The sequence below is a fragment of the Siniperca chuatsi genome, linkage group LG7, assembly GCF_020085105.1.
Source record: "Siniperca chuatsi isolate FFG_IHB_CAS linkage group LG7, ASM2008510v1, whole genome shotgun sequence".
In the NCBI taxonomy this organism is placed as follows: domain Eukaryota; kingdom Metazoa; phylum Chordata; class Actinopteri; order Centrarchiformes; family Sinipercidae; genus Siniperca; species Siniperca chuatsi.
In genome coordinates, this window is record NC_058048.1 from 18,123,803 (window position 1) to 18,149,941 (window position 26,139).

The window sequence follows — 26,139 nt, forward strand, 5'->3', positions numbered from 1 at the left end:
GCCAAGAGACAGTTAGCTTAGCTTAGCATAAATACTGGGAACAAAATCTGCCTACCAGCACCACAACTAAAACTAATTGGCATGTTGTATCGTGTTTGTTTAATTTGTACTAAAACCACAGTGTAAAAACAACACGTTGTGTGTGGTGTTATGGGCAGTTATGTGCCAAACTGTTTCTTGGCCAGGCCCAATCATTTCCTGAAGTCTCGTCATCACTGTGAAGTTGCCAGACAACCAGCAAAGACGGGAAGTTACTACGCATGACCAAGAAATAGTGCGGCACATAACCCCTGTCAAAGCACAATGTGTTGTTTTTACACTTCAGTTTTTGCACGGATTAAACATACAAGATTTAATGTTAGCTTTAGAGGTGCTATTAGGTGAATTTTGTTACCTCTAGACAGAACCAGGTTAGCTGTTTCCCCTGTTTCCACTCTTTGTGATAAGCTAACCATCTGCTAGCGATAGCTTCATATTTACTGTACAGACATGAGAGTGGTACTGATCGTCTCATCTAACTCTCTGCAAGAAAGTGAATATGTGTATTAACAATAACCTTTCCTTTAAGGATCTAAAAATCAGTTAAAGGATTGATGTTTCTAAATAAAAATATAACTTCTGTGATGTGCTTCAACTACAGACCCTACGGAGTCCACCCCGTCAGTGCTGGACAGTTTCCAGTCCGGTGAGGTGCAGGTGGGGCACAGTGTGGAGCTGCCCTGCATCGCATCCGGATACCCAAACCCCACCATCCGATGGCTAAAGGATGGTCGGCCATTACCAGCAGACTCCCGCTGGACGCGGCGCATCACTGGCCTTACCGTTTCCGACTTGAGGCTCGAGGACAGTGGAAACTACATCTGTGAGGTCACCAACAGCTTTGGCTCCAAAGAGGTGACAGGTCACCTCAATGTCATAGGTGGGTAAAGGACTAAAGAGAGTATAGTAGAGTAATAAAATACCACTATTCAAGTCCTGTGACCACCGCCATCAGCACACAATAAAGCGTCACTGATCACTTTATCTACCTCTTCCAACCTACACTGTTCTACACTGACAACTATAGATGGAGCAAAAGAGTGAGATTGACAGAAGTAATGAATGTGATGTCAAGTCATAGACAGGCACGATGGAGACATCATTTAAGCTCTGTTGGCTTTGCCCTGGCCTCGTGCCTTCTACACGCCCCCCCCCCAACCTACCCTCGTCTGGGCCGAGCGTGAGCTTGATCTCCAAGGACGGCTTGTTCCCCCCCGTTCTGCTCTCAAACCTCAGCAAGGCATTGCTACGGTGACAGAGCAGAACAGTGGTCGTGCAGGCCTGTCGCTCTGTTTACCGATGATGTGAGAGAGGGAGGGAAAGACGGAGAGAATTTTATATTGTTGTGTGTATGAATGAAAGATATGTTAGGAGGTGACGCAGATAGAGAAGAGGGCACTCTTGTGGAGGGAATGGGGGGAAAGGAGATGGAATTTGAGTGTGGTTGGGAAAAGGGTGAAGTTCGTGGACACTGGGCAGACTGGCCACAGGGCACATCACTGCAAAACCCACAAACCTCTTATGACAGGGCATAGAAGGTTGTACACACACACACACACACATTTGGATACATGCTTACAGTACATGCACTTATTGCCCGTGAAGTCTTGCACATGCACTGTCACTCCCTCACACACACACATGCTCACACGCATTCAGCAGCCTCCAGCACTTAACACCAGCTGCTTTATTGCTCACTGACATTTTCTCCCCTTTCTGTCTTTCTGTCTCGGTTTTCCTCGCTGCTTAGCACACACACTCACACACACAAAAACAATGGCAGAAATCTTGACACAAAAACAACAAATACACAATCACACCACACCAAAATATGATTTGTGTTGCCTGGCCAGCACAGCGTAGCTGAATTTAAATTGATTTCATCCAGCAATGCAAGTAAAGCTGCCTGAGACAAGGACCGTACCTTCAATATTTAGGTAGTAACTTGTGAATGAGAAGGTTTAACTCTGTTCTACCTGGTTCACCTTCTATCTCTAGAGCCACTGCGGGTCACCTTGTCTCCCAAGAACCTGAAGACGGGGATCAGCAGTACAGTTATCCTATCCTGTGCCGTCCAGGGTTCCCCCCACTTTACTGTGTCCTGGTACCGTAACACAGAACCTGTCCTGCCCGATCAGCACTTTTCCATCCAGGGGGCACACAATGAGACATTGTTCATTTCCGCTGCACAAAAGAGACACTCGGGAGCTTACCAGTGCTTTGCCACGCGCAAGGGCCAGACTGCCCAGGATTTCTCCATCATACTGCTGGAAGGTGAGGACAGAAAGGGATTACCATGTTGGTGTACAATCATGAATGTAAGAAGGGTAAGAATGATTGGGTGTTATGCTTAATGAGACAATAATTACACATTGTTTATATTACATATTAATATCCACCAAGAATGCTAGAGAGCAAGTTATGTTATGCTTCTACTACATATGTGCAGTTGTGTGTCTGTTATCGGGATATCTGTTTGCAGTTTGTCTGTATTTCCACAAAATATCACAGAGAGGATGTTAACGGGACAAGGGTGAACTGATCAATTTCCATTCATTTACTGAGTAGTAACAGTTTAATTGACATAAAACTGACACATTGACAGTTGCATAGCATTTCTGTTGTTGAAATGTTCCATCTAGTTCAGTATCTCCAATGATTTACAGTTTATTTTGATTTCATTATACACATTCAGTACATGCACTCATACACACTTGTGAAAACATATACGCACACTATATATCTTCATATGGTTATGGTAATTCTAGCACACATGAAGATATAAGGCTATATTATGTTACACTTCATGCAGCTTCATTCTTGTTACTGATACGAAGTGTTACTTTTCCATTCGGAGCCAGTAAACAGTAAAAACATTTCTTCATATGGCTATAGTAATCTAGTCTCTTGTCAAACAAGCTCCAGCTTCTCATTTTTATTTGTTTCTAAATTCACACATCACATCTCTTGTCTTGTGATTGTTTCTCAGATGGTACGCCCCGTATCGTTGCTTCCTTCAGCGAGAGGGTAGTGGTCCCAGGTGAACCGTTTTCCCTGATGTGCGCCGCCAAAGGAGCACCTCCTCCCACCATCACCTGGACTCTGGATGATGAGCCTGTGGCCCGGGACCTGTCACGTGTCAGAGCCAGCCAGTACACACTCTCTGACGGGAGCACTGTGAGCCACGTCAACGTCAGCAGCCCGCAGATTCGGGATGGAGGAGTGTATCGGTGCGCCGCACGAAACTCGGCCGGTAGTGCCGAGTACCAAGCGCGCATAAACGTAAGAGGTGCCTGTCTACTTTTCAATATCAGTCATACAGAGGCTGCTCATAGCCTGACCCCTACCCCTACCCTGACCCATATCCTATCCTGTACCCTTCTATATCTCTACCTCTATCTCTGTATGTGTGTTTTGCTTTCTCATGTATTTTTACTTTTTCTTGTTTTCTTTTTTTTCTGTCTGTCCATCTTTACACCTATATGTTAATTATCTGCAGCAGTCAGTGTTTTCTTCCTCCAGCAGCCCATATAATGTATGTTGTCCGTCTCACTGTCTTTCTTTCTTGCGGTCTGTCTCCTCAAGCTTACTGTCTTGTTGTCTCACTTACTGTAGCTCTGCACATGTGCCTGTGTGAACGCACACATACATATGAACACATAAAGAAAACAAACACACCTACTCATCCACCTACTGTACCTACCTGTATGTACACTCACATGCACACACACATTTACTTGACAGTACATGCACTACTACTTATTACTTATATTATTACATTGTATTATTATACCGTACATACTTATCATCAACCAGTAATGTACTCTACACTTATTTTAATGTTATACTTATACCCACGTGGTACTTAATTTATCTTACCTGTATTATAGTATATTATATTTTTTGCTTAGTACTTCTATTCCTGTGTGCACTGACATGACAGTGAGCATCTGTAACAAAAGAGTTTCCCCTCGGGGATCAATAAAGTATTTCTGATTCTGATTCTGACATAGACATGTTTGCAGGCAGACACCATTTTAAAATAGAGAGATTGTAGCTTAACATATGGAGAGAAATAGTGGCTAAACAAGAGGAAGTGAGATTAAGGGAATGTGAGTCAAATGGATGAAGAAACTTTTGCAGAGAAAGAAACAGATGGCCAGGGACATAGGAAAGAGAGAGAAAAGATGAAATGAGAGGAGTGCCAGTGTCTGTTGGGGGAGTGATGGTGAACTCCGGTAACAGGACTGGTGATGTCACTGTCGTCTGAGACGACAAGGATGAGGAGTGACACCAATGGAGAGGGCTGTATTGCTGTCTCCATGTGTCTCTCTCTCTCTCTCTCCATCTTTTTTCTGTCGTTTGGTGAGATGTATAGTTGTGACATGTGAGTCTGCTCTAAGGAGACATGCCAGAATGATCATTGGAGTGAGAATGAGCCCCATTGCCAGAGAGCCAGAGCCCTACATGCAATGCACACTGACAAATACAGCCACTTCACACACATGCATGGACGCACACATGCCACAAAGGAAAAAGCAGTAACACACTAGTATGCTCATCCACTCACTGAAATGTGATACAATCAGATATCCCATTCAGTAAGGGCCAACAGCAAAGATACTGAGCCACACAGTCGAACACACATGCACGTATATACTGTATATGTGTTTGTGTGTGGCGCTGTGTGTGCCTGTGCGACGGTGCTACTGAATAATACATCTTTCACTCGTCAGAACTTCAAAGCTCAGCACACGCTGAGAAAGGGAGGAGAGTGAAACAGAGAGAGAGAGAAGTGGGGGTAGGCTGGGCTGGAAGGAGAGACAAAAACAAAGATACAAGAAGAACAATGGTGAGAAGGTCAGAGAAGAAGTGAGAGTTGATTGAGTGATCGCTCCCAGTGTCTTCCAATAATGCTAAACACATTTTGTGTCCGTCTGACTGTCTGTCTGCCTGCCTGCCTGTCCACAGCCTTCAGTCTCTGTCTTTTGGCAATGATACATGACCAACATATTGAGGCAGTCAAGCTTAATTTTTGTTTTATTTTTGTATTTTTTAGGATATCATTCACATTCATTTTGTTCCAGTTAGTCGACCAATTACAGTGTGTGTTGTGGTTACTATTGCTCAGTCTCACTGCCTCTCAAAATACTATAGGCCATGTAGCATGACCTTCGTCAAACGACCAGCGTTTGGTCAGCATGAATGAAAATTCATATATGAAAATATGACATTCCGTGTTTTAATGGGCTTACCCATGCATGTAAATGTGCTACCTTCCAGTAAGCTGAAAGCCTCTGAATAAAGTACAAAATAAAGTTAAGTGTCGGTTTAGCTTTTATCATCTGTTTTACCCACTTACTTTCCCTCTCTCTGTTACTCTCTCTTTATAGGCTAGTTGTGCAGTTGGTTACATTAAATGTTGGTTTGTTTAAATGTCAGTAATATTAAATGAAATTGCCATCGCTAATCCAATCTGACCTGTAAACAATAACACTACCGCTGCTGCTCAGAAGTCTGGCATTACTTGCTTTGTCTCTGTTACAAGGGGAAACAACATGAACCATCATCAAACAGGGGCATGATCCATAACATTTTAATCCACTTTTTGTTCCCCCCTGCCTAAAGCTTAAACTTTTTAACTTTAAAAGGCATTTGATAAAGTTTATTTTTAGTTCACATCTTATGAAGGTGCTTAATAAACAGATGAGTAGCTGTATTTCTCTAGACCTAAATATCCATAAGACCTACATGTGTCTGGGATGGGTTAAACAGATTTTCAACAGAAAAAAGTTGCGGGTGGGTAGACAGGAGTGAGGTGGCACATCTGGGCAGTAATAGTCAGAAATTGTGTAGGAGTATGCAGGTGCTACTCCAGAAAAACTCCAGAAATGAAGCTGCTTTTTAACATGAAGGCAAGACATTCTAACTTCTCTCTCTTCCTACACCCCTACAAGCTTCTTTCCTCTTCTGTCCCTTCCCTTCTCCCCAACTCCCTTCCCTATCACCCCTCCCGTTTATTCCTAAAATTCCACGATCTGCTTCTGACACCATCAACTAATGATCTTCTTCTTTTCCCCTCTCTTTTCTTCCTCTGGTCAACCCATCTCTCGCTCTCTCTCGCTCTCTCTCTTTCCATCAGGTCCTCCAAGGATTCGGCCTATGAAGAACATCACTGCAGTGGCAGGAAGAAACACTTTCATAAACTGCCGCGTGATTGGGTACCCTTATTACTCAATCAATTGGTACAAGGAGGGGCTTCTGCTGCCTGACAACCATCGCCAGGTGGAGTTCGCATTCTGCATTTCTGCTCAAAGACAATAAAAATAAATCATAACTTATTTTACGCTGTATAACATGAATATGCAGTATGTAGAAACATAAATCCTATCCTATACATACATTGTAGATCCTGTATATAGAGTATTGTTCAGGCCCATTCAGTACTTTTTTGACCAAAGAAATTACTATATTTCAACTGATTACCTGGCCTTTTTTTCAGCTTTATGTACAAATATGATATAAATATATAATCAATAATAATAATAATAATAAAACTTTATTTATAGAGCACTTATCAAAACAAAGTACAAAGTGTCAAAAGACATGAATAACTTAGAATTAGTTATTGTCTAGTGTTAGCCTGTGTCCCTAAGGACCTTTTGAACCAATTTGGGAACGGGTTAGGGTTAGGCCCCTTTTTGCATTTCATGAAACATTTAACATGTGATGAAATTCATATAAAATAGGCTATTACTTTTACGTTTTGCTTTTATTTGATTTATTAGTATAACAAAAAAGTTTTTTACTGGCTTGAACCTAAAAACTCCCAAACAGAAACAAATGAATGCACAAAGCAGATCAGGGGGACTTCTTTTTTCATCAGTGTCGGCCATGTTTTTATCTTAGCATCACCACATTTAAATTCACAGCTCTGTATATGGATAAGGAGACCCAAGCATGTATCATCTCTGAATGTAACACTGCTGATGTCTGTTCAGGTGGTGTATGAGAACGGGACTCTGAAGCTCAGCGATGTTCAGAAAGGGATGGACGAGGGGGCCTATGTCTGCAGCGTGCTCATCCAACCGCAGCTGTTCATCACGCAGACAGTCTATGTCACTGTCAAAGGTCAGTCACAGAGTTGATCATTCTGAAAGTGATAACTGTATCATTTTGCAGGTTGGACAGTCACATAGCTTGTTGTATAGTGTAAATGTTTACACTATACACTGTTTGTTGTATGAGTTAACTCATATATAAATATGAGTTTGTATATGTTTGTTTGGGGTTTGCCCAATGAGGTGAATATAGTGTAAGTAGAATTGTAATTGATACGAGTCTAGTTGTGATTTACTGGGTCATTAGTTTGAAAATGCAGTGGAAAAAAATTCTGAATGTAAAAGAGGGTGATTGTAAGAGGAAAGTAAAGGTTTGGAGCAGGAGGGTGTGAGTGAAACAGAGGGAGAGGAAAGAAGAAAGCTGTATGCATTGCCTCTAATAACCCCTGATTAAGGGGCGGAGTGGCCTAGTGCGCTCTCTCAACCACTCAGCAATTACATAGAGCAGGAGTGCTATTGTATAAGATTTGTGTGTGCATGCCATATGCATGCATATATGTGTGAATGACAAAGTGTGTGTGTGCTGTATATATTCTGCATATATAATCTGTCAACTTGTATGTTGTTTCCCTCTGCTCTCCGCCCTGCATGACATGTTTGTTTTAAGAAGCGTTTGTTTTAGGAAGTTGTCGAGTGAGTGTGGGTTGTGTGTGTTGCGACTTGACATTAGCAGATGTGCAAAATTTGTGGCGCTCGGTGGTCTTTGTAGTGTTTGCGCGCTCTTGTATGCATGTGTGTGTGTGTGCATTTGCTGCGTGTGGGTGTATGTATGTGCTTGTATGAATGTGTGCTCGTCATGTCTCTGATTTAATTAGATGAATTTTAACGAGGCCCAGATTAAATCCCCCAGATGTCTTAGCTGTAACCACCCGCCCACCTCCACCCTCCCCTCCTCCACCCTCCCCTCCTCCCCACTCCAAACCACCACCATCACCTCCGCCACTCTCCATAGCAACACCGTTCTTCCCCCTGCGGATGGGGCTCTAATTAGAGTAGCTATTATGGGCTGGCTTTAGCAGGGCAGGGTGGGTTGGAGTGGAGGAGTTGGTAGGGGGCACAGGCGGCTGCAGAGTGGGTAGTGGCCTAGTAGGCCAGGCTGCGGTGGTGTGAAAGCTTTGGGGGTCCTACCTTAGATGACAGACAGAAATAAGACAAATAGACCACTAGTTTACCAATCAGCCTTTCAGGTGAAAATGACAGATTCTGTACCATGTCCTCTAAAAAAATCTCATTCTGTCTTTTTGTCTCCCTCCTCTGTATTTTTCTCACTCCACCCCTTCTCCCTTTACATCACTCATTCTCCCACCCCATGTCCTTTCAATGCCCCCGAATCTTCAAATCTGTGTCTACTCATATTCTCACTGTGTCTTCACATCTGACTTTCTCTCTTTTCTCTATCCTTCACTTATTCATATCTGCCTCAAATCTCTGTCTTCACCTCTTACTCACCCCGCTCATTTAAACAACCCTCTAACTGTTTCATTCATCTTTTTTCTTTATTGCCATTCCCTCTTTGCCTTATTCTGTCTTCTCTCTATTTACCTTTTATTTCACCCTGTTGCCTGTCCTTGCCTTTTTCTCTCCCCCGCTCTCCTTCATCACATATTTCCTCGACTTGATCTGCCTGTTTTTCTGCCTGTCTTTAACTTCTCTTCTTTTATCTCATTTCACTATTTTCCCCTCAATTACTTTGTCTCTGCTGCATTTCTATTTACTTTCGCTATCTCTCTACACATCTTACACTCTATCACTCTCTTTCCTTCACCTCTCTTGCTCACTCTTTCATCCTCCCCTTCTTTACCTCCCTCAGTTCCTCCACTGATTCAGCCATTTGACTTTCCACCGACTTCCATCGGTAAATTGATGTACATCGCCTGCGTGGTCTCGTCTGGAGACATGCCCATACGCATCACGTGGCGCAAGGACGGGCAGGAGATTGTTCCTTCATCGGGCATCACCATCGACACAAAGGAGTTCATGAGCTCCCTCCAGATATCCAAGGTGTCGCTCAAACACAATGGCAACTACACCTGCATTGCCAGCAATGATGCTGCCACTGTTAGCACAGAGAGGCAGCTCACAGTTACAGGTAAGGAAGGAGGGGGTGAAAGAAAATAGAGAATGTGATATTTAGAGAGGGTTGAAGAGGAAAGGAAGGGGGTTATTTTAAAGGAGCACCGCAGGGATTTAGTATTGCACTTAAATAAAGTTGGGTGACTTGGAAGATTAAAAAAAGTATGGTCAGAATTGTAGCACAAGTTGATATACTTTTAGTCCTTGTTAGGTAATCCCTACCCAAATACAACTCAATATCATCTTTTACTAGACCCTCTTTACAACCTCCAGTTTGTAACACAAGCTTTCAGTTAAGATGAGTGAGTGATTGAGTCATTTTATCAGACCTGATGACGCTTCCTCCAGAGCCACAGAAGAGACTATACAATTTTACAGGCTGTGTAGTACTTCCTGTGACTAGTACATTGACTTTGACATGTAAAATCAGTGGTCATCTGGTGGAAAGTAACTAAGTACATTTTTACTTTACTAAAGTACAATTTTGAGGTACTTGAGTATTTCCATTTTATTTCACTTTATACTTCTATTCCAGTACATTTCAGGTTTAGGGTCACGGAAATATTGTACTTTTTACTCCACTACAATTATTTGACAGCTGTAGTTACTAGTGACTTTGCAGATTAAGATTTTACGTTAAAAAATGTGATAAGCTGATAGAATACGATGCATTGTTCAAGATTAAGGCAGTGGTTCCCAATCATTTTGGCTTGTCGTCCCTTTTTGGGGCCCCTTGTCACATTTGAGATGAGTTGGTAGCAGTTATACTAAAGAGAAAATTCCTCTTTAAACTGCTCAGATGGTTCCATTTAAATAGTCATTTGAAACCAAATGAGGGACAATTATGCTACATGTGCATTAATGCATCAGTATTAATAATGTAACAATGTAATATATAGTAATATCAGTCACTGGGGTAATTTTTTTTTGCAGAATCAGTGCATTTTGCTGATGATACTTGCTGATGATTTTGAATGCAGGACTCTTACTTGTAATGGGGTATTTTTACATTGTTGGTACTTTTACTAAAGTAAATTATCTGAACACCTCCTCCATGTGCTCCTTTAACTTGATCCCTATTACACTTCATCATAATCAACATATCAGATGAAAGGTTTAAATTTAGTGGTACAGCAGTACTGTTTACTGGCCATGCATGAAACATTAAATATGGTTCCAGTTTTTGTCTTTTTATTCACTTCTCCTCTCCTCTTCCTCCAGTGCCACCTCGGTTTGTGGTTCAGCCCAACAACCAGGATGGGATCTATGGAAAGGCAGGGATCCTAAACTGTTCAGTAGATGGATACCCTCCTCCCAAGGTCATGTGGAAGCATGCCAAAGGTACACTAGGTACATGACCCATCTTTCATTCTTTATCTATGTACTGTGATGCGTCTCTGTTGGCTTTTCTCTGCCCATTGTCATATTCATAGATTCATACTGCCCATAGTAAATTTAATAAAATGTAGGGAACGTCAGTTACAGTACAATTCATCATAATCTTCGTTCACTTTCTGTCTAGCTGGTATTGGGAATCCGCAGCAATACCACCCTGTGCCTCTGACGGGCCGTATCCAGATCGTGAGTAATGGCTCTCTACTCATCAGACATGTCCTGGAAGAGGATCGTGGCTTCTACCTCTGTCAGGCATCCAATGGCGTGGGCTCAGACATCAGCAAGAGCATGGTCCTCACCGTTAAGAGTGAGTATACAAACTCTCACGGGTTAATGTAGCAGAGTATGAGTTTTTCAAGGCATAGATGACTGCAGTGAGGCCATCTAGGATGCTCCAGCGCTCCTGCTTAATCAGTCTTAATGCACACACACTTGCTAACTGTGTCAAACCAATGAGCCGGCTCGCACTACTCTCCCTGTGCTCTGTGGGATGAACATACACACATACGTGCACACTAATGAATTGGAGGAGCAAAGGTGACCATGGACATAAAAGAAAAACAATAAAGAACAGTGAGTGAGAGAGAGAGATGGGTGTGTATGCATCTGTGATGGGCAGTGAGAAAGCGAGCAACTGAGCGATTGATCTTTTGACTCTTGGGATCTGTCTACCGACAATCAAAAACACTTTGAGCTTAATCATTATCTGCAATCAATCTCTCCATCCTGCCCTCGCTGTCAGTAACACCCTGTGTAATCCAAAGTGAAAATGCATAGGGAAAACGTGCATGGCCATACACACACAGACTGTCAGCATCAAGTAGGGCATTGTGAAAGGGCAATGTACTTTGTAGCATGCACTACCATGACCTTACAAAACAGCTATACCACAAAAGAGATGTTGACGCTTAATTTCTGGCTTCTTTTGACACTTGGCACACACAGACACATATAACCAGGTGCACATAAATACATTTACTAGTTTCTGCTGTCATAGGATTGCCCCTCTCGCTCTCTCCTTCTGGTGTTAGTGTTATTGATTGAACCATTCCTCTCCTCTGCCTCCCTCAGTTCTGTCTGTTTCGCTCAGCAGAGAGGGAGGAAAAGAGGAACAGAGGGAGGGTGAGATGAATAAGTGATGAAAACAAAACAGCAGAACCCTCCTCAGATCGGTATTGTGTGTGTGTGTGTGTGTGTGTGTGTGTGTTGGCCTAAGAAGATTGAATGTGTGAGTGCTTTTGTGTACAGAGTGTACACGAAAGGTAGAATGTATCGTTTTTGCTTCTTCATTCACCTAGACCCCAACGTTAACTATTGGAGAATGAGAGAAGAGGTTTATTGATTTTACCTCATTGACCATAGCTCTTCATGACTGCAATGGACCTCGCCTTCTCTTCATCTCACACTCTATTTCCCTTCTCCTTCCAGTCCCAGCGATGATCACCAGTCACCCCAACACTACCATGGCAAAGAAGGGTCACGTGAAGGAGCTGAACTGCACAGCCAGGGGAGAATGGCCCATCATCATACGCTGGGAGAGAGGCGACACGGTCATTGACCCTGACCGCAACCCCCGGTACTCCATTACCACAAGTCCCAATGAGAAGACAGACGAGGTGTTGTCTACACTCAAGGTAAGAAACGCTTATATATGGTAGAGCATCTAATTGTTTATGATGAAATCAAATAGCAATGTGTTTATGACTCGTACTCAGTTGACAACTAGATAGCTTCCAGTGTTCTCTTTTTCACTTTTCTCTTTTGTCTATTTGAGCTCTGTTTTTATGAGTCAAAGTGCAAAGTGCAAAGCACATTCTAGTGAGCTGTTTGCTGTATTTTTGCTGTAGAGTCCACTATCATATCAGTCAACTGTGTTACAGTAGAGTTTTTTAAAGGCTCAGAACATCAGTATTCGCCCCACCACAACATACCATCAGTTTGGTATTGCACCTCTCCTTCCAATGCAGTGCACGGTGAGTCACCTAAATACCAAAGAGACATGGTAGAGGAAAAACTCTCACCGGGCCACTTCTCCATCACAAAGCTGTGCTTTACGCGATTTGCTTGCACAAAGATAGAGTTGTTTGTCTCTCCCACATTTCTCTTTCTACCTTTCTCTCTACAGCTGAAGCCAGCAGAGCGTGAGGATTCAGTCTTCTTCTCCTGTCATGCCATCAACTCTTACGGAGAAGGACGAGGCCTTATCCAGCTCACTGTGCAAGGTAACCATTGGCACCTTGTATAAATGCATTTATATTGATAAAAGCTACACAAACCTGCTCTCTCCACCCAAAATAGTTACTCTTTTGGTGCTACCTTCTTCCCCTTCATCTTGCCTCCCTCCATTTGTTCACTCCCTCTCTTTTAAATCCTCAGAGCCCCCAGACCCTCCAGAGTTGGAGGTGCGAGAAGTGAAAGATCGCAGTATGAATCTCCGGTGGACGCAGAGATTTGATGGAAACAGTGTCATTACCTCCTACGATATTGAGTATAAAAACAAGACAGGTAAGTAAAAAGAGTATATTCTTCATTTTACAGAAAATTAAGATAGAAAAGGGAATTTGACAGTGGAATAATGTGCTAAGCTGTTGGTGCTTTTTTCTTTACATTACAGAATAGGCTGAAATAGGCTACAATTTTCAAGAATTGTACTTTATTTTCCTGTAGAAAGATTATAAGAGAAAAATAAGACTTAATATAAAGTAAGAGTGAGAAAATACAAATTCCCAAATAAATCAAAAGTGTTTTTTGAAGTGGGAAATGATGGCAAACTGTATAACTCAAAATGAAAAACAACACAGTACTATCTTCTTTTTTGTCAGATTCCTGGGAGCTGAAGCATGCCACTCGAAACATCTCCCCCACCAACAATCAGGCCAACATAGTAGACCTTCACCCTGCCTCTGTCTACAGCATCCGCATGTACTCCTACAATGCTATAGGCAAGAGCGAGGCCAGTAAGGAACTCACCATCAGTACAGAGGAAGCACGTAAGTATCTTGACAGCACTGCTTTGTATTAATGTGAATGTGAACTAATATTTCACTTTTTCTTGTTGTATAAGCTCATAGCCGCTGCATCTGTCCTTGAAGAAACATTCTGTATTGAAAGTCTATCTCAATGAAACTGAAAAAAACATCTTTGGAAGTTGTACACCAGAATTTTTCAGGGCCATGAGACTTACTGGAAACATGATAGCCAATAGAATGTTTGCTCAACAGTAGCAAAACACCTCAACCCCTCTGTGTCTCTGCAGAGCCTGATGGTCCTCCCATGGACGTGATCCTGCAGCCAGTGACTTCTCAGAGTATCAGGGTCACCTGGAAGGTAAAAGCCATGTACTTCCTTTTTATTTGTTTGTGTAACATTGCCTTACTTTCTCACTTCATCACATTTTGCTGCTTGCAAAGTAACCTAATGTTCTTTGTCCTGATTCCTTTTCAATGTATTCAGTTTGTGGAGGTGGCTAAATAATCATGCACTTTATGAATAGGAATAGATGATTCTGATGTCATTAATATCTTTCCGTTTTCCGTTCTCCAGGCTCCCAGGAAGGAGCTGCAGAACGGGGTGATCCGCGGTTACCAGATCGGTTACAGAGAGAATGGCCCAGGCAGTAACGGCCAGTACAGCATTGTGGAGATGAAGGCCACTGGAGACAGTGAGGTCTACACCCTGGACAACCTGAAGAAGTTTGCCCAGTATGGTGTGGTTGTCCAGGCATTCAACAGAGCTGGAACAGGGCCCTCTAGCTCAGAGATCAATGCTACAACACTGGAAGATGGTGAGGATCACAATAAACAATACACATACAACATATCTCAGCATTTATGAAAAGGGATGTATTGCCTCTTGGTCTGTTTTATGAGTGTAAATGTTGGTTACTTCGGTGACCATTAGCAATAAGGGAAAAAGGTTAAACAGCATGATGCATTATATACAGTGGAAGAGCAAACAGTCAGACCTACTGTTTGAAATATCATCCTTTATCTGCTTTGGCTTTGATTCACGGTGACTGCACTTTTTCTGTTGCCATTGTTCTTTTTGCTTTTGCACTGTCTGATCTGTGTCCAATCATGCCATGCTTTGTAACCTAAAATTACTACATTCTCACTATTCTCTCAACAATACACAATAATGAATGTTGGCTGCTGGAATCCGAATGCTTTTTACAAACACCAAGGACACACACAGGCTCATAGAAACAGTACACATTCAGCAGCACTGCAGAGAGGATTTAGTGATCTCTGTACTGATACTGCCATGCATCCTGTTGGCTAGGGGTTAGATAGGCCAAATGTTCAGTGAGTGAATAAATGAATGAGTGAACAAATGACTGAATGAACTACAAAAGCGCTTAGGAAGCAAAAACCTTTTCCAAGGCTACACAATCCTGAACAACGTTTAGACATTTTTAAACTGCATCTGGCTGTGTATAGGCAAGAAAATGCACATGAAAGACAATCGAGTGCAGTAGTAGCAAAATAGCAAAAATGTATGACAATTCCCAGTATTGCAATCTTAAGAAATCTTTTCCTGGATACACACTTCTATCCGGATCTGAACCAAAAACTAATCAGTTGTTCTTTTCAATTACCTTCTACCAAATTTAATTGAAATCTGCAAACAAGTTTTGAAATATCTTGTTAACTAAAAGACAAACAAATAGGGCCAAAAACATCCACAAACTCCTTGGTGGAAGTATTGAATGAAGTCACTTTCTAGATCTATATTTTGCAAAAAAGAAATGTTGACCACAAAAAATATCCAATAGTTCCTCAAAAATATCAAAATGTATGTAAGGTTGAAGGCAGTCTTGTGGGAGAGATGGAAGGGACTGGTGTAAAGCAGTAGGACAATGGACCACTGGACTTCATTTAGTGTGTTTGTGGATCAGACTTCCAAAGGCTATAATTTACCAGGCAATGCAACTTTTCCTTTTCCTTAATTTCTTGTAAAGCAATATTCTGTAAGTGAGCTGCATTAATTGACTTTTGGTCACTAAGGAGCAGAAGAAATCCAAAACAAGCTGACAGATGTTAATATAAAAACAATGATAAATATATTTTTAAAAGAAAAAATGTCTCAATTCTAAGTCATTTTTATTTTTTCTCTCAAGAAGACCTCTAAATGTTGTACTTTTCATGCAAACAGACAATGTTTTCAATATATGCCATCTCTCTCAATCTCTGTCATACGTCATCCGCATTTGAGTTTTTCTCCCCATACAAACAAATACAAACAAACACACACACACACACGTCACATACATACTTGTCCACCCAGTGAACAGTTGGCTGAGCCCCATTGGTCCAGAGCAGACAGAGCCCTCCAGTTCTTCCCTGTGGCTGTCACCGTGGCGACAGTGATATTGATGGCCATTATGATAATAGTGATAACAACAAGCATACTAAAAATAATTATAATTAGCTTGTCTCTCTGTCTGTCTCTGTCTCTGTCTCTCTCTCTCTCTCTCTCTCTCTCTCTCTCTCTCTCTCTCTCTCGCGTTCCCTCTGCTAGCTTCCTGCTGTAATTATCCACAGCTGAGCGCATTGTCTCTCTGCTCCCTCTTTCATCTTTTTCTGCCCTTCCCTTGCTCCCCTTGCTTTTAACTCTTCTTCCCTTCCTCCCTTCCTCCTCTGCCCCTCACCCCCATCTCCTCCTCCCTGTAGCCCCAGTCCAAAACTGCCCTTCATTATGTTCCTGTATTCCCCATCTTTTTTTAATTCAAACTTATGCACTTTTTTATGTAAGGTTATTTTATACATCAACAACCTAAGCACTGATTTATTATATTTTTTTCTCTACCCCCTCATTTATCTGCCTTCCTACATCTGTAGCTCACAATTTGGAAGCACTTGAACCAGCTCACCTCTTTGTTTGCATCCTCTTTCAATCCTAATTTCTCTTCTCGTAAAGGTGTGGCTGTGAAGGGAACTAGGACTGGGCTGTGTTTTGTTGCCTACTAATTATTTAGACTTGGAGCCTAAAGGTTTATTCAGTTTTCTAATCCTCCTTTTTCCTTTCCCTCCCTTCCTCAGTCCTCCTCCCCACCTCCTCTCTCTTCACCAGCTGCAGAGAAATTCCCTGGTGGACTTGGCCCAAAATCTCTCTTTCATTGCTCTGTCTTTCAGTCGGCTCTCTTCCTCTCTTCCTGCCCCCCCTTCTCTCACAAGTTGACTTCTGTTCATCGTCAACAGTGTGCGTTATTCAAAGCCTGAAAGACTAATGGTCAGTGGTAGCCAATAGAAGAGACACCTGGACTGGCAGGGACAGAAGGAGGCTTGTACAGAGAAAGAGAGATGGTAGTTGTAGAGATGGTCCTATACATCAGGTTGGACGCATGTCATGAGCTTTTTATCTATCGCTTGCCTGTTTACTCACTTCAGGTTTGATATGGAAATCCCTTTTAGGGTTTCATAGAGGGTTTATTTATTTATTTATCAGCTAGCCAATGCAGTCCTAATTTTGAGGAGACAATGTCAGCCTTTGCTTTAAAAGAATCTACATTTTTCACAGTTATTAAACTCTTAAACCCCACCGACCACGCAATGGACCAGTCATTACAAATGCACACTGTGCAGCTAAACTTTGTTCAAACCAACAGAACTTTAAATTGTAGTGGAGATCCAAAAATATTCATAGATGCTAAATATGTCAAGGTAAACTTTGGGGAAATGTGTATAAAATTATGCAAAAGATCCATTTGTTGGAATGGTGCAACCATGGAAAAGAGAGTCTTGGGTTTTAATATTTCACTTAATTTGCTTCAATGAAGGGTTGGAACAAGCTCACACAGAATATATGATACTGTCAGAAAGGGAATGTGATTTTTCCAATCTTAACATTAACCTACTTAAAGGGAGAATTAAAACCCGCTAAACATCTCTGACCTGTCGGAGGGCGAGATCCCTAAGTTCCCAAAGATACCAAATATGAACTTGAGGAAATGTGTAAAGAATTATGCACAAGACATCTAGAATATTCGGTTTTTAATGTTTTTAATATTTCACTTAGTGTAAACATCATATAGCTTCAATGAAGAACTGGAACAAGCTGATACAGACTAAATATGTGATATTGTCACAGTGTGGAATAAGATCATTTTCAAACCTTAAGGCTACTAAAGGGGTTAAAGGAACCTGGATATTAAGGGATTAAAGAATTCCTTGATTTTCTCCAGTTCATCTGTGTATTTAGCTCAGTCATCAAACGAGATGTGTTTTTCATCCTTCAATGAACAGACCTTTTCTATTGAATCAAACTGTGGAATACATAAGGTTAGATCACTGAAGATACATGTTTTAGATAACCTATCTTACCATTTTTCTTCTCTCTCTCTCTCTCTCTCTCTCTCTCTCTCTCTCTCTCTCTCTCTCTCTTTGTCGTCAGTGCCCAGCCAGCCTCCTCAGAATGTGCGAGCCATTTCTGTAACATCAGACGAGGCAGTCATCACATGGGCTGAACCTCCCAGGATGACACTGCATGGCGTATTGAAGGGATATCGTGTCGTGTTCTGGGCCGTCTTTCCAGATGGAGGTGTGTTGAGTGTGTCTGTCATCTTACTTAGACTCTATGACTGGTAACATCTCAGTCCCTGGTCTGAGCATCTCTCTGTCCTTTTGCTTCTCAGAATGGGGTGAAATGCAAAACATCACAACCACCAAGGAGCAGGTGGAGCTCAGAGGCCTGGAGAAGTTCACCAACTACAGCATCCAGGTGCTGGCCTACACCCAGGCTGGAGACGGGGTCCGTAGCAACGTCCTATATATCCAAACCCGTGAAGACTGTGAGTCCATATTTTAGTAGATCTTTCCAAACAATGACCTGACCTACAATAAAATGTAATTTGCTTTGACCACACCTTTGGGGCAGGTCTAAGGGTTTTTGGTCTTGGTTTAGGCTGCAGTATGGGAGGCAGAGAGCGGGGGGGCTGAGGTTGCTGATTAAAACCTCTTTGTGCTCTGATGTGCCATTACCAGTGCTAATAAGAATTAAGAAGCCAAAAAGTGTGTGTGTGTGTGTGTGTGTGTGTATGTGTGTGTGTGTGTGTGTGGTTAAGGAGCCTAAGGGTGTGGGTCTGTGCGTGTGAATATGCGGAAGTGTTGGAGGGGGTTAAGAGTGTGTTTGTATGTGTACATGTGTACAATGACTTAGCGTTGGTGTGTGCGTATGGGTGCATGTGTGTGTAAAAACGCTATTGTTTGTGTGCTGGTCTAGCTCAGCAACCAGCACAAGGAGAGGGATTAATTCTTTGTGGCTTAAAGAGAATTAATTTTGTGCTTACACTGGTGGGCTGTGGATTACATCCGTATCCGCCTCTCCTCTCTCTCCCTGGGGCCAGGCAGAGGAGGAGGCAGGCGTCTGGAGATGGAAAAAATGAGGGAAAGAGGGAGTGCGGGGGGAGTTTCTAAGATGTGTCATTTCAGAAAAGGCCTTTATTCTCTCTTCCTCACTATATCTCCATTTTATGAGCTGGCCTCGCCGCAACAGCTCTTCAAATATGTGTGTTGTGGTAGTCTTTGAGTGTGTGTGTATATCAGGGGCAAGTTGAGTGTCTCTTTTTCCCTGATGCGGGTTGACACTGTGTCCAGGGGCAACCTCTTTGCATACGTTCAACTTTCTCCGTCTCTCCCGGTCCCTCCCTTCCCTTTGCCCTCAGTTCTGTCTGTAGCATATGGAAAAGTGTTTGTGGTGGAATTGTGCAAACAGACAGTTCTCAGCCTGCCTTTCTCTGCCTGTCTCTTAGACACAAAGACAGACAGCATAGGAGCAAAGAAGACAGAGATTCATTATTCAGTTCTTTTTCATGCTTTTTCCAAGGGCCCCCACACCCTGAGGGGCACAGCATTTGGTCCCTTTGAATATGTGTATGCGCGTGTGTTTACATGAGTGCATGTGTGTTAATTTGGGGATTTAATGTTTATCACAGCACTTTAAATTACAAGAAACAAACACTACATGTTTAACTCTTTTTGTTGATAAAGTCATGGTTATCTTACCAATGATAAGAACAAATACATCTAAATAATCCATGAAGTCCTCATAGATCATTAGCTGCAGTACACCATGTTAACACTTAAGCTAACACTCAACTTACTCAACTTTTTCCTGGAGTTTCCTTATTTTCATTAGCCTGATATTAAGACAGAATGGCCATGACTAGTGTTAGCATACAGATGCAATTATCTTTTTAACAGGAGTTAGTAGCAGTCAGTACTGAAAGTAAATGTTTTTTTACCCAAACAAGTCGCTGGTCGAATAAGAAATAATGCACAATAAATGTCCATATGGTAACGTGATACATGAGCAAAGACGGTTGATGGGACAGTTGGGGACAGGTGCAGGACAAAAGCAGAAAACAGAGTAAAAGAGAGGTAGTGCGCATTAGGGCTGCAACTAAAGAATATTTTCATTACTAATTAATCTGCCATTTTCTCAGTTAATTGTTTGGTCCATAGAATGTCAGAAACTTGAAAAAATGCCCTTTGCAGTTTCCCAAAGCCCAAGCCGATCTATTCAAATTGCTGTTTTGTCAAACCCAACAGTCCAAAACCCAAAGATAAAAAATAGGAATACCAGCAAACAATCACATTTGAGGAGCTGGAACTGATAATTAGAAGAAGTTCAAGATTTAATTCTCTGTTGATCAACTGATAATTTCAGCCATAGTCTGCATGCACACTGAATATTGGAAGCTAAACTGCCTCATAAAGACTGTGGCAATCAAAATGTGTCTTATGGCAGTGCGCAATATTCCAAATAATATATGAGGCAGAGTTGAAAAATGACACAACAGAAAAGACGTCCACCAAGTCTATTCTTTTTCTGTAACAAGACAGGGGCATTATGACTGTTTTAACATCATGGAAACAAGAGGAAGGCTGTTTTAATTAACCCAAGAATTGAGAAAATTGTAAAGAGTACCTGCTAAACCTGGCATGTGACACTGCATGAGGTATCATTGTTACCAACATTTTTTTGTTTGTTTGCTTGTTCAACTAAATATTTGTCATGAAAACATGAGAAAAAATTGGAGGTTTGCTGCAAATCTCACCACAAATCGGTGTACACTCTTAAAGCTATTAATTTTGTTTACTGTATACACAGAGAAATATAACTGGTTCACATTTTACTCTGCCCTCCATTTCTCTCTTTGCTCCCATTTATGATTCAGACCCCGGACCCCCAGCTGGCATCAAAGCTGTGCCCTCCTCCGCCAGCAGTGTCGTGGTGTCCTGGTTACCCCCTCACAAGCCAAATGGAATCATCCGCAAGTACACCATCTACTGCTCCAGCCCCGGGTCAGGCCAACCGGTGAGTTACAAGAGGGGTGCAGAGAGTTTCAGGACTGAGAAGTGAATGAAAGAGGAAAAGGGGGAAGAGGACCATCCAAACATGGCTGGTGATGAAGGGGACATGATCCTTTTTTTATGCAGAATCTAGCTTCTGTTATACATTTTATATGATGCTAAGATAAAAGAAAATTAATAACAACGTCGTTCTGCATTTGTGTGTTTGTGGATGTGTGTGTGTGTGTGGTCTAGTGCTGCAGTCTCAGCAAGATGTGTGTGTGAAATGAGCTCTCCTCATACCGCAGTGTGTGTGCGTGCAAGCTCACCCTCCAGCCTTATTTGCATATCTGCGTCTCATCACGTTGCCAGGACAACCTCATCTGTTCATCAACGAGGGCAGAAAACAAGCCGACAGCAAACACACACTCTTACTTACGTACAGACACACACACACTCATAAATGTATCCCACCATGCATACAAAGGTACATAAATATATATGCAACTCATGTTTTTATGACAGTGTGAATTAAAAAGCAAGAAATATACACACGCATCATATAAATGTACCTATCTAGAAATATACATGCATCTTTGCCTTAGTCTCTGTGTCATTCTTTCTCTCTCTCTCTGTATATGTATATATGTATATGTATATATATATGTATATGTATATGTATATATATATATATATATATATATGTATATGTATATATATATATATATATATATATATATGTGTATATGTATATGTATATATATATGTGTATATGTATATCTCCCCATCTCTTTCAGTCTCTCTTTCTCTCTCTGAAGCCCCCATGCAGACTTCGGGATGATTACTATGTAAATGAGTGCGACTAGAGAGAAGGAAGGAGGGATGGGGGGGTCAGACACACCGTGCGGGGAGTACTTTTGTTCCTCTTTTCATTATCTCGCTCTATCGTTCCCCGGATCACCGCTATCTCCACGCCGGAGGAATATTTTAATATCCGTTACAGCAATACACACTCTGTCACTCCTCCCTCTCGTCTTCCCAGCATCTACCCACCCACCCACCCACTCATCTATCCATCCGTCCATCCATCCATCTATCCATCCCTCTGTCCATACCTCTGCCTGTGTAAAGACAAATGTACAGAGAGGAGAGAGGAGAAGAAGAAGACATTGATAAACGTGAGAGTCAGGGGGAGAAATGCAGAGAGGATGTAAAACTGAGGGGGGTACTGGTGGAAAGATGGAAGGAAAAGCCAGGAGTGGGCCCACAGATGACAGGGAAATGTGGAGAGGGACAGGGAAATGGAGAGATGGATGAAGAATGATGGCAGGAGGATGGCGCAGTGGGGTAAGGGATAGGCAGAGAGGAAAATACAGAAAGGACAGAGACAAGAGGAATGGATGATGAACAGGGAACACAGGGAAGTAATAAAAAGCCCAGTGGATTCCTCTATGATGGCCTGCTCATAAATGTGAAAAACAACATGAATACTGGAATCTGTTTGCACAGAATAAACCGTTTCACAAACAACAACTCAGCAGGCTAGGACAGAGCTCAGCAACACTGCAGTGTCTTCGCAGGTTTTATAGGTCTGCTTCGTTTACTGACTCTTCAAATTATTTGACACTGGTATTGCCGTTCTTATTTAATCTGTGCATGAGCGTCTGTCAGTCAGAAATGTAAATCAGCGTCAAACTGTAGTTTATCATGTGATTTAGAGGGCGAATGTTAGGTGCTACCTTGCAGTGTGTGTGTTAAATTTGTGATTGTGTTTTCTTTTTTTTCATAGTCTTCTATTCAGACCAGCAGCACAGTGACAGACAGAGCTGCTGATAATGTGTGTGTGTCTGTGTACCTGGGTGTTGGGATACCTGAGGAGTAGATGAAGAGTAGGAGTTGAGGGAATAAGGGTGTAATTGGTGGATATAGGTGAATGGTGACTGGCAGGCAGTAAAAAAGAGAGGTTCTGTGTGTGTGTGTGTGTGTGTGTGTGTGTGTGTTGAAGGGACAGTGATGCGTATATATCTAGACAGCAGACACATGGCTGGGTTAAACACACTGCAATTACACATCTACCTCCAGGTCATGTATGCCACTTTATGTGTGTATCTGTGTGTGTCGGTATATTCACGTATGTGTATTTGTGCTTGGTTGTGTGTATCCATTCCTATTTCTTTGCCTGTTTATTGCACTCCTCTCCTCTCCTCTCCTCTCCTCTCCTCTCCTCTCCTCTCCTCTCCTCTCCTCTCCTCTCCTCTCCTCTCCTCTCTGTCATTGCTGATGCCTGCAGTAGATAGGCCTCATTAGTGTATGACTGTTCATGATATCTCTGACTGACTCATTTGTCTGTCCCCTATTGTCTTCCTCTGTCTCATATCTCTGTTTGCCTTCCCTGAGGAAAACAGAGGAGAAGAGGGAGTGGGCTTCACTCTCCCCAATCCAACCCTCTCGTCTCTCTCTCTCTTTTCCAGCATTCCCCTCATATCCTCCCTCCCACCAGAACCATCCTTCCACACAATTTTTTTTGGCATATTATAATATAATATGCCCCAGAACCTCTGTGCCTTCATCCCCATCCTCCGCTCTTTTCCTGTAGTACTGACTCGAGGAGAGAATACAGGGCTGAGTTCACATTAGAATGATGTTCACTCAGTCCTTCACATTACGTCTGCCTCTCCAGTAGAGTGACAAAATGATCTTGTCTTTGGCATACCCTAGATTTTACTTTGTGCTCCTCAGCACATATGATACAATGCATTTTTTTCATTCTCATGGAAATGTGGAAAATATGTGGAAAATGTCTATATTTTTGTTTTTGTTTTTGAAATTGTGATTTTGGGGGTCTTTAAAACATATTTATTTTCTTCTTTGTGTTCCACCTCTTTCCACAGCATATCAGTTTTGAGAATATTTTTTAATGCAATACTCCATTTTGTGGTTATGTGCCTTATACATCTGCTTGTTTCTACAAAACCTTACAAGGGAAACAATACAAGTATTAAGCTTACAGGTAGATTAAAAAGAAAAATATATTTTCCTATAATATTTAAGGCTTTATATAATATTGCATGACATATTAAGATGTTCTGAGTGTCAAATATCCCTCCGAGATTAACACTTTCCTTTCCCCTTTTGGCTCTCCCCAGCTGCCCAGCGAGTATGAAGCCAATCCAGAGCTGCTGTTCTACCGAATCACTCACCTCAACCACCGGCAGCAGTACCTGATCTGGGCCGCAGCCGTGACCACTGCAGGCCGGGGTAACTTCAGCGACAAGGTCACTGTGGAGCCAGCGGCCAAGGGTGAGTCCCTGAATATACAGTAGAGACATACAGTGAGGTTGGATGACCAGTAAACATTTACAGGTCAAAAGACATAAGAGTCTAGGTTAAACGTGGTCAGAATTTGGTTGAAAACCGACTGTTCTTTAGGCATCTAGGTTACATTTAATCATTATTTCAACAGCATTTAAAAGGGAAGTGCACCAATTAAAACACGTCAGAGAGACTGTGGAGTGTGGGTCAGTGTGGAGAAAGAAGTAAGATTACCAGACCTCTGTATCCCACTCCTCATCTCTGCTTGAGGCTGACAGCTTAGGGTTACATTAGCCACTACTAGCATAACACACCTAAATCTCTGTCCGAACTGTCAGCAGTCAAATTGCATTGAGGGTAACATAGGTGCCAGGTTTTGACAATGAGGAATTTGTGGAATAAAACTCTTCTTCTGTCGCATCAATTTAGATTTTTTTTTCAACTGTCCATCATGAGTCTACAATGTTATAGAAGTGCAATGCTAAATCGGTGGAGAACTCTTTTACTTGACTGTATTTCAACATGTAGTTATGAACTGCTACACATTTAAATTGTCATTGAAATGCAGTTGAAACATGTTTAATTTAAAAACAAACTTTCACTCTCCAACCAAATTTAGCCAGATTTGAACCTAGACAGCTGAAAGGCTTTGACCTGTGGTTGGTGGGTGGATTGACACTACAGTGTCTTTCTGGTTCTTTGCTTGTTCTGTCTCTCTCTGCATCTGCCATCTCTCTCTCTTAGGAACTGTTACGACACTGCTACTGTTAGTAGAGTAGTATTCCTCTTAAAGCCTCTTATTGACAATGCCATGAACTAAAAATACACATTTTTATAGGATGTTTTGCTCCACATCCCTCATGACTCTGTGAATCATGTGAATAATCTCCCTCTTACTCTGTTCTTGCTCTATATAACCCTTCTTTGCATATTTTTTCAACCTCTCCTCCTTTTTATGGGTAAATGCAACAGAGCAGCATGTGCTGTTGATTTCAGAGTTCAGAGGGCACCAGATAAACTGGCCTGAATCAAGGAAATGATAAGATGGGGAGCAAAAGGGAGAACAGCAGGTGGAGGGAAAAAGAGGAGAGAAAATAACACGACAGGAGCAGAGCTAACTAATATTCAAGACAATAGAGAGGCAGAGTGTTTAAGAAAATGAAGAGGGCAGTTAAATCAATAGGCTTTAAATTAAAAGACAGGAAGAATAAGGTAGTGAGAATGAATAGAGTGCACTTTCCACCATGTTATCCTTTTCTGTATCTATTCGTTCCTTTGACTGCTGGGTGCAAATGTATGTATGTGTGTGTGCGTGCACTCGTTTAGATGGGTGCGTCAGCTGATCGGCAGCTGTAAAAGGCAGTGTCCTCCAGGCTTGCCCACTCAATACTTCATTCAACCTTAACATAAGTGCACTAGAGCACTAGCATTAAGATGGCAAGCTTGAGAACGAGAGAGAGACAAAGAGAGCGGATAGGGGAGTGACAGAGAATAAGAGGGTTATGTGCCTGAATAGATGGATTTTTTTTCATATCCTCTGTGCACATTATTTTCCTCTCTTATATTATTATATATATGCTATTCTTTGCTGGACAATGTCACATTTAACACAGATTTCTTTTCCACCAAGTGTGAATCACGGTACATACATTGCGCACTCTCTACAAGTAAATCCTGTTTATTGAAAGAATCCCAAATGGAAAACAACCATCACATTTCGGTATTGATTCAGTATATTCTGAAACCTCTACAGCATTTGCTTATTGAGTTTGAAAATTGTTCATTTGACAATGGCAAGATTAACTGATTGGAAGATATTATTTAGGCTATCGTCTTTCTTGTGTAAGTGTTAATGTCAATAGCTCAAATGGTCTTTTTTCAAATCCTCTGTCTCCATACACCTTTGA

At 41.9% G+C, this 26,139-nt stretch overlaps 1 protein-coding gene across 3 annotated transcripts in view; it reads left to right on the top strand.

Moving 5' to 3' along the window:
* LOC122878762 (Down syndrome cell adhesion molecule-like protein 1 homolog) overlaps nucleotides 1–26,139 on the top strand; it is a 98,456-nt gene that overhangs the window by 60,927 nt on the left and 11,390 nt on the right. Inside the window, exons 5-22 of one of the 3 annotated variants that reach the window (XM_044202082.1) lie at nucleotides 641–919; nucleotides 2,038–2,313; nucleotides 3,029–3,328; nucleotides 6,182–6,324; nucleotides 7,041–7,170; nucleotides 8,971–9,249; nucleotides 10,455–10,583; nucleotides 10,756–10,935; nucleotides 12,057–12,262; nucleotides 12,754–12,850; nucleotides 13,005–13,133; nucleotides 13,451–13,618; nucleotides 13,885–13,955; nucleotides 14,172–14,412; nucleotides 18,021–18,167; nucleotides 18,262–18,417; nucleotides 20,806–20,945; nucleotides 24,067–24,220. In XM_044202082.1, the coding sequence (XP_044058017.1) occupies nucleotides 641–919; nucleotides 2,038–2,313; nucleotides 3,029–3,328; nucleotides 6,182–6,324; nucleotides 7,041–7,170; nucleotides 8,971–9,249; nucleotides 10,455–10,583; nucleotides 10,756–10,935; nucleotides 12,057–12,262; nucleotides 12,754–12,850; nucleotides 13,005–13,133; nucleotides 13,451–13,618; nucleotides 13,885–13,955; nucleotides 14,172–14,412; nucleotides 18,021–18,167; nucleotides 18,262–18,417; nucleotides 20,806–20,945; nucleotides 24,067–24,220 (3,225 nt within the window). Of the gene's footprint in view, nucleotides 1–640; nucleotides 920–2,037; nucleotides 2,314–3,028; nucleotides 3,329–6,181; nucleotides 6,325–7,040; nucleotides 7,171–8,970; nucleotides 9,250–10,454; nucleotides 10,584–10,755; nucleotides 10,936–12,056; nucleotides 12,263–12,753; nucleotides 12,851–13,004; nucleotides 13,134–13,450; nucleotides 13,619–13,884; nucleotides 13,956–14,171; nucleotides 14,413–18,020; nucleotides 18,168–18,261; nucleotides 18,418–20,805; nucleotides 20,946–24,066; nucleotides 24,221–26,139 lie in introns of those variants that run through there. The other 2 variants (XM_044202083.1, XR_006378532.1) reach the window with 2 other exon arrangements.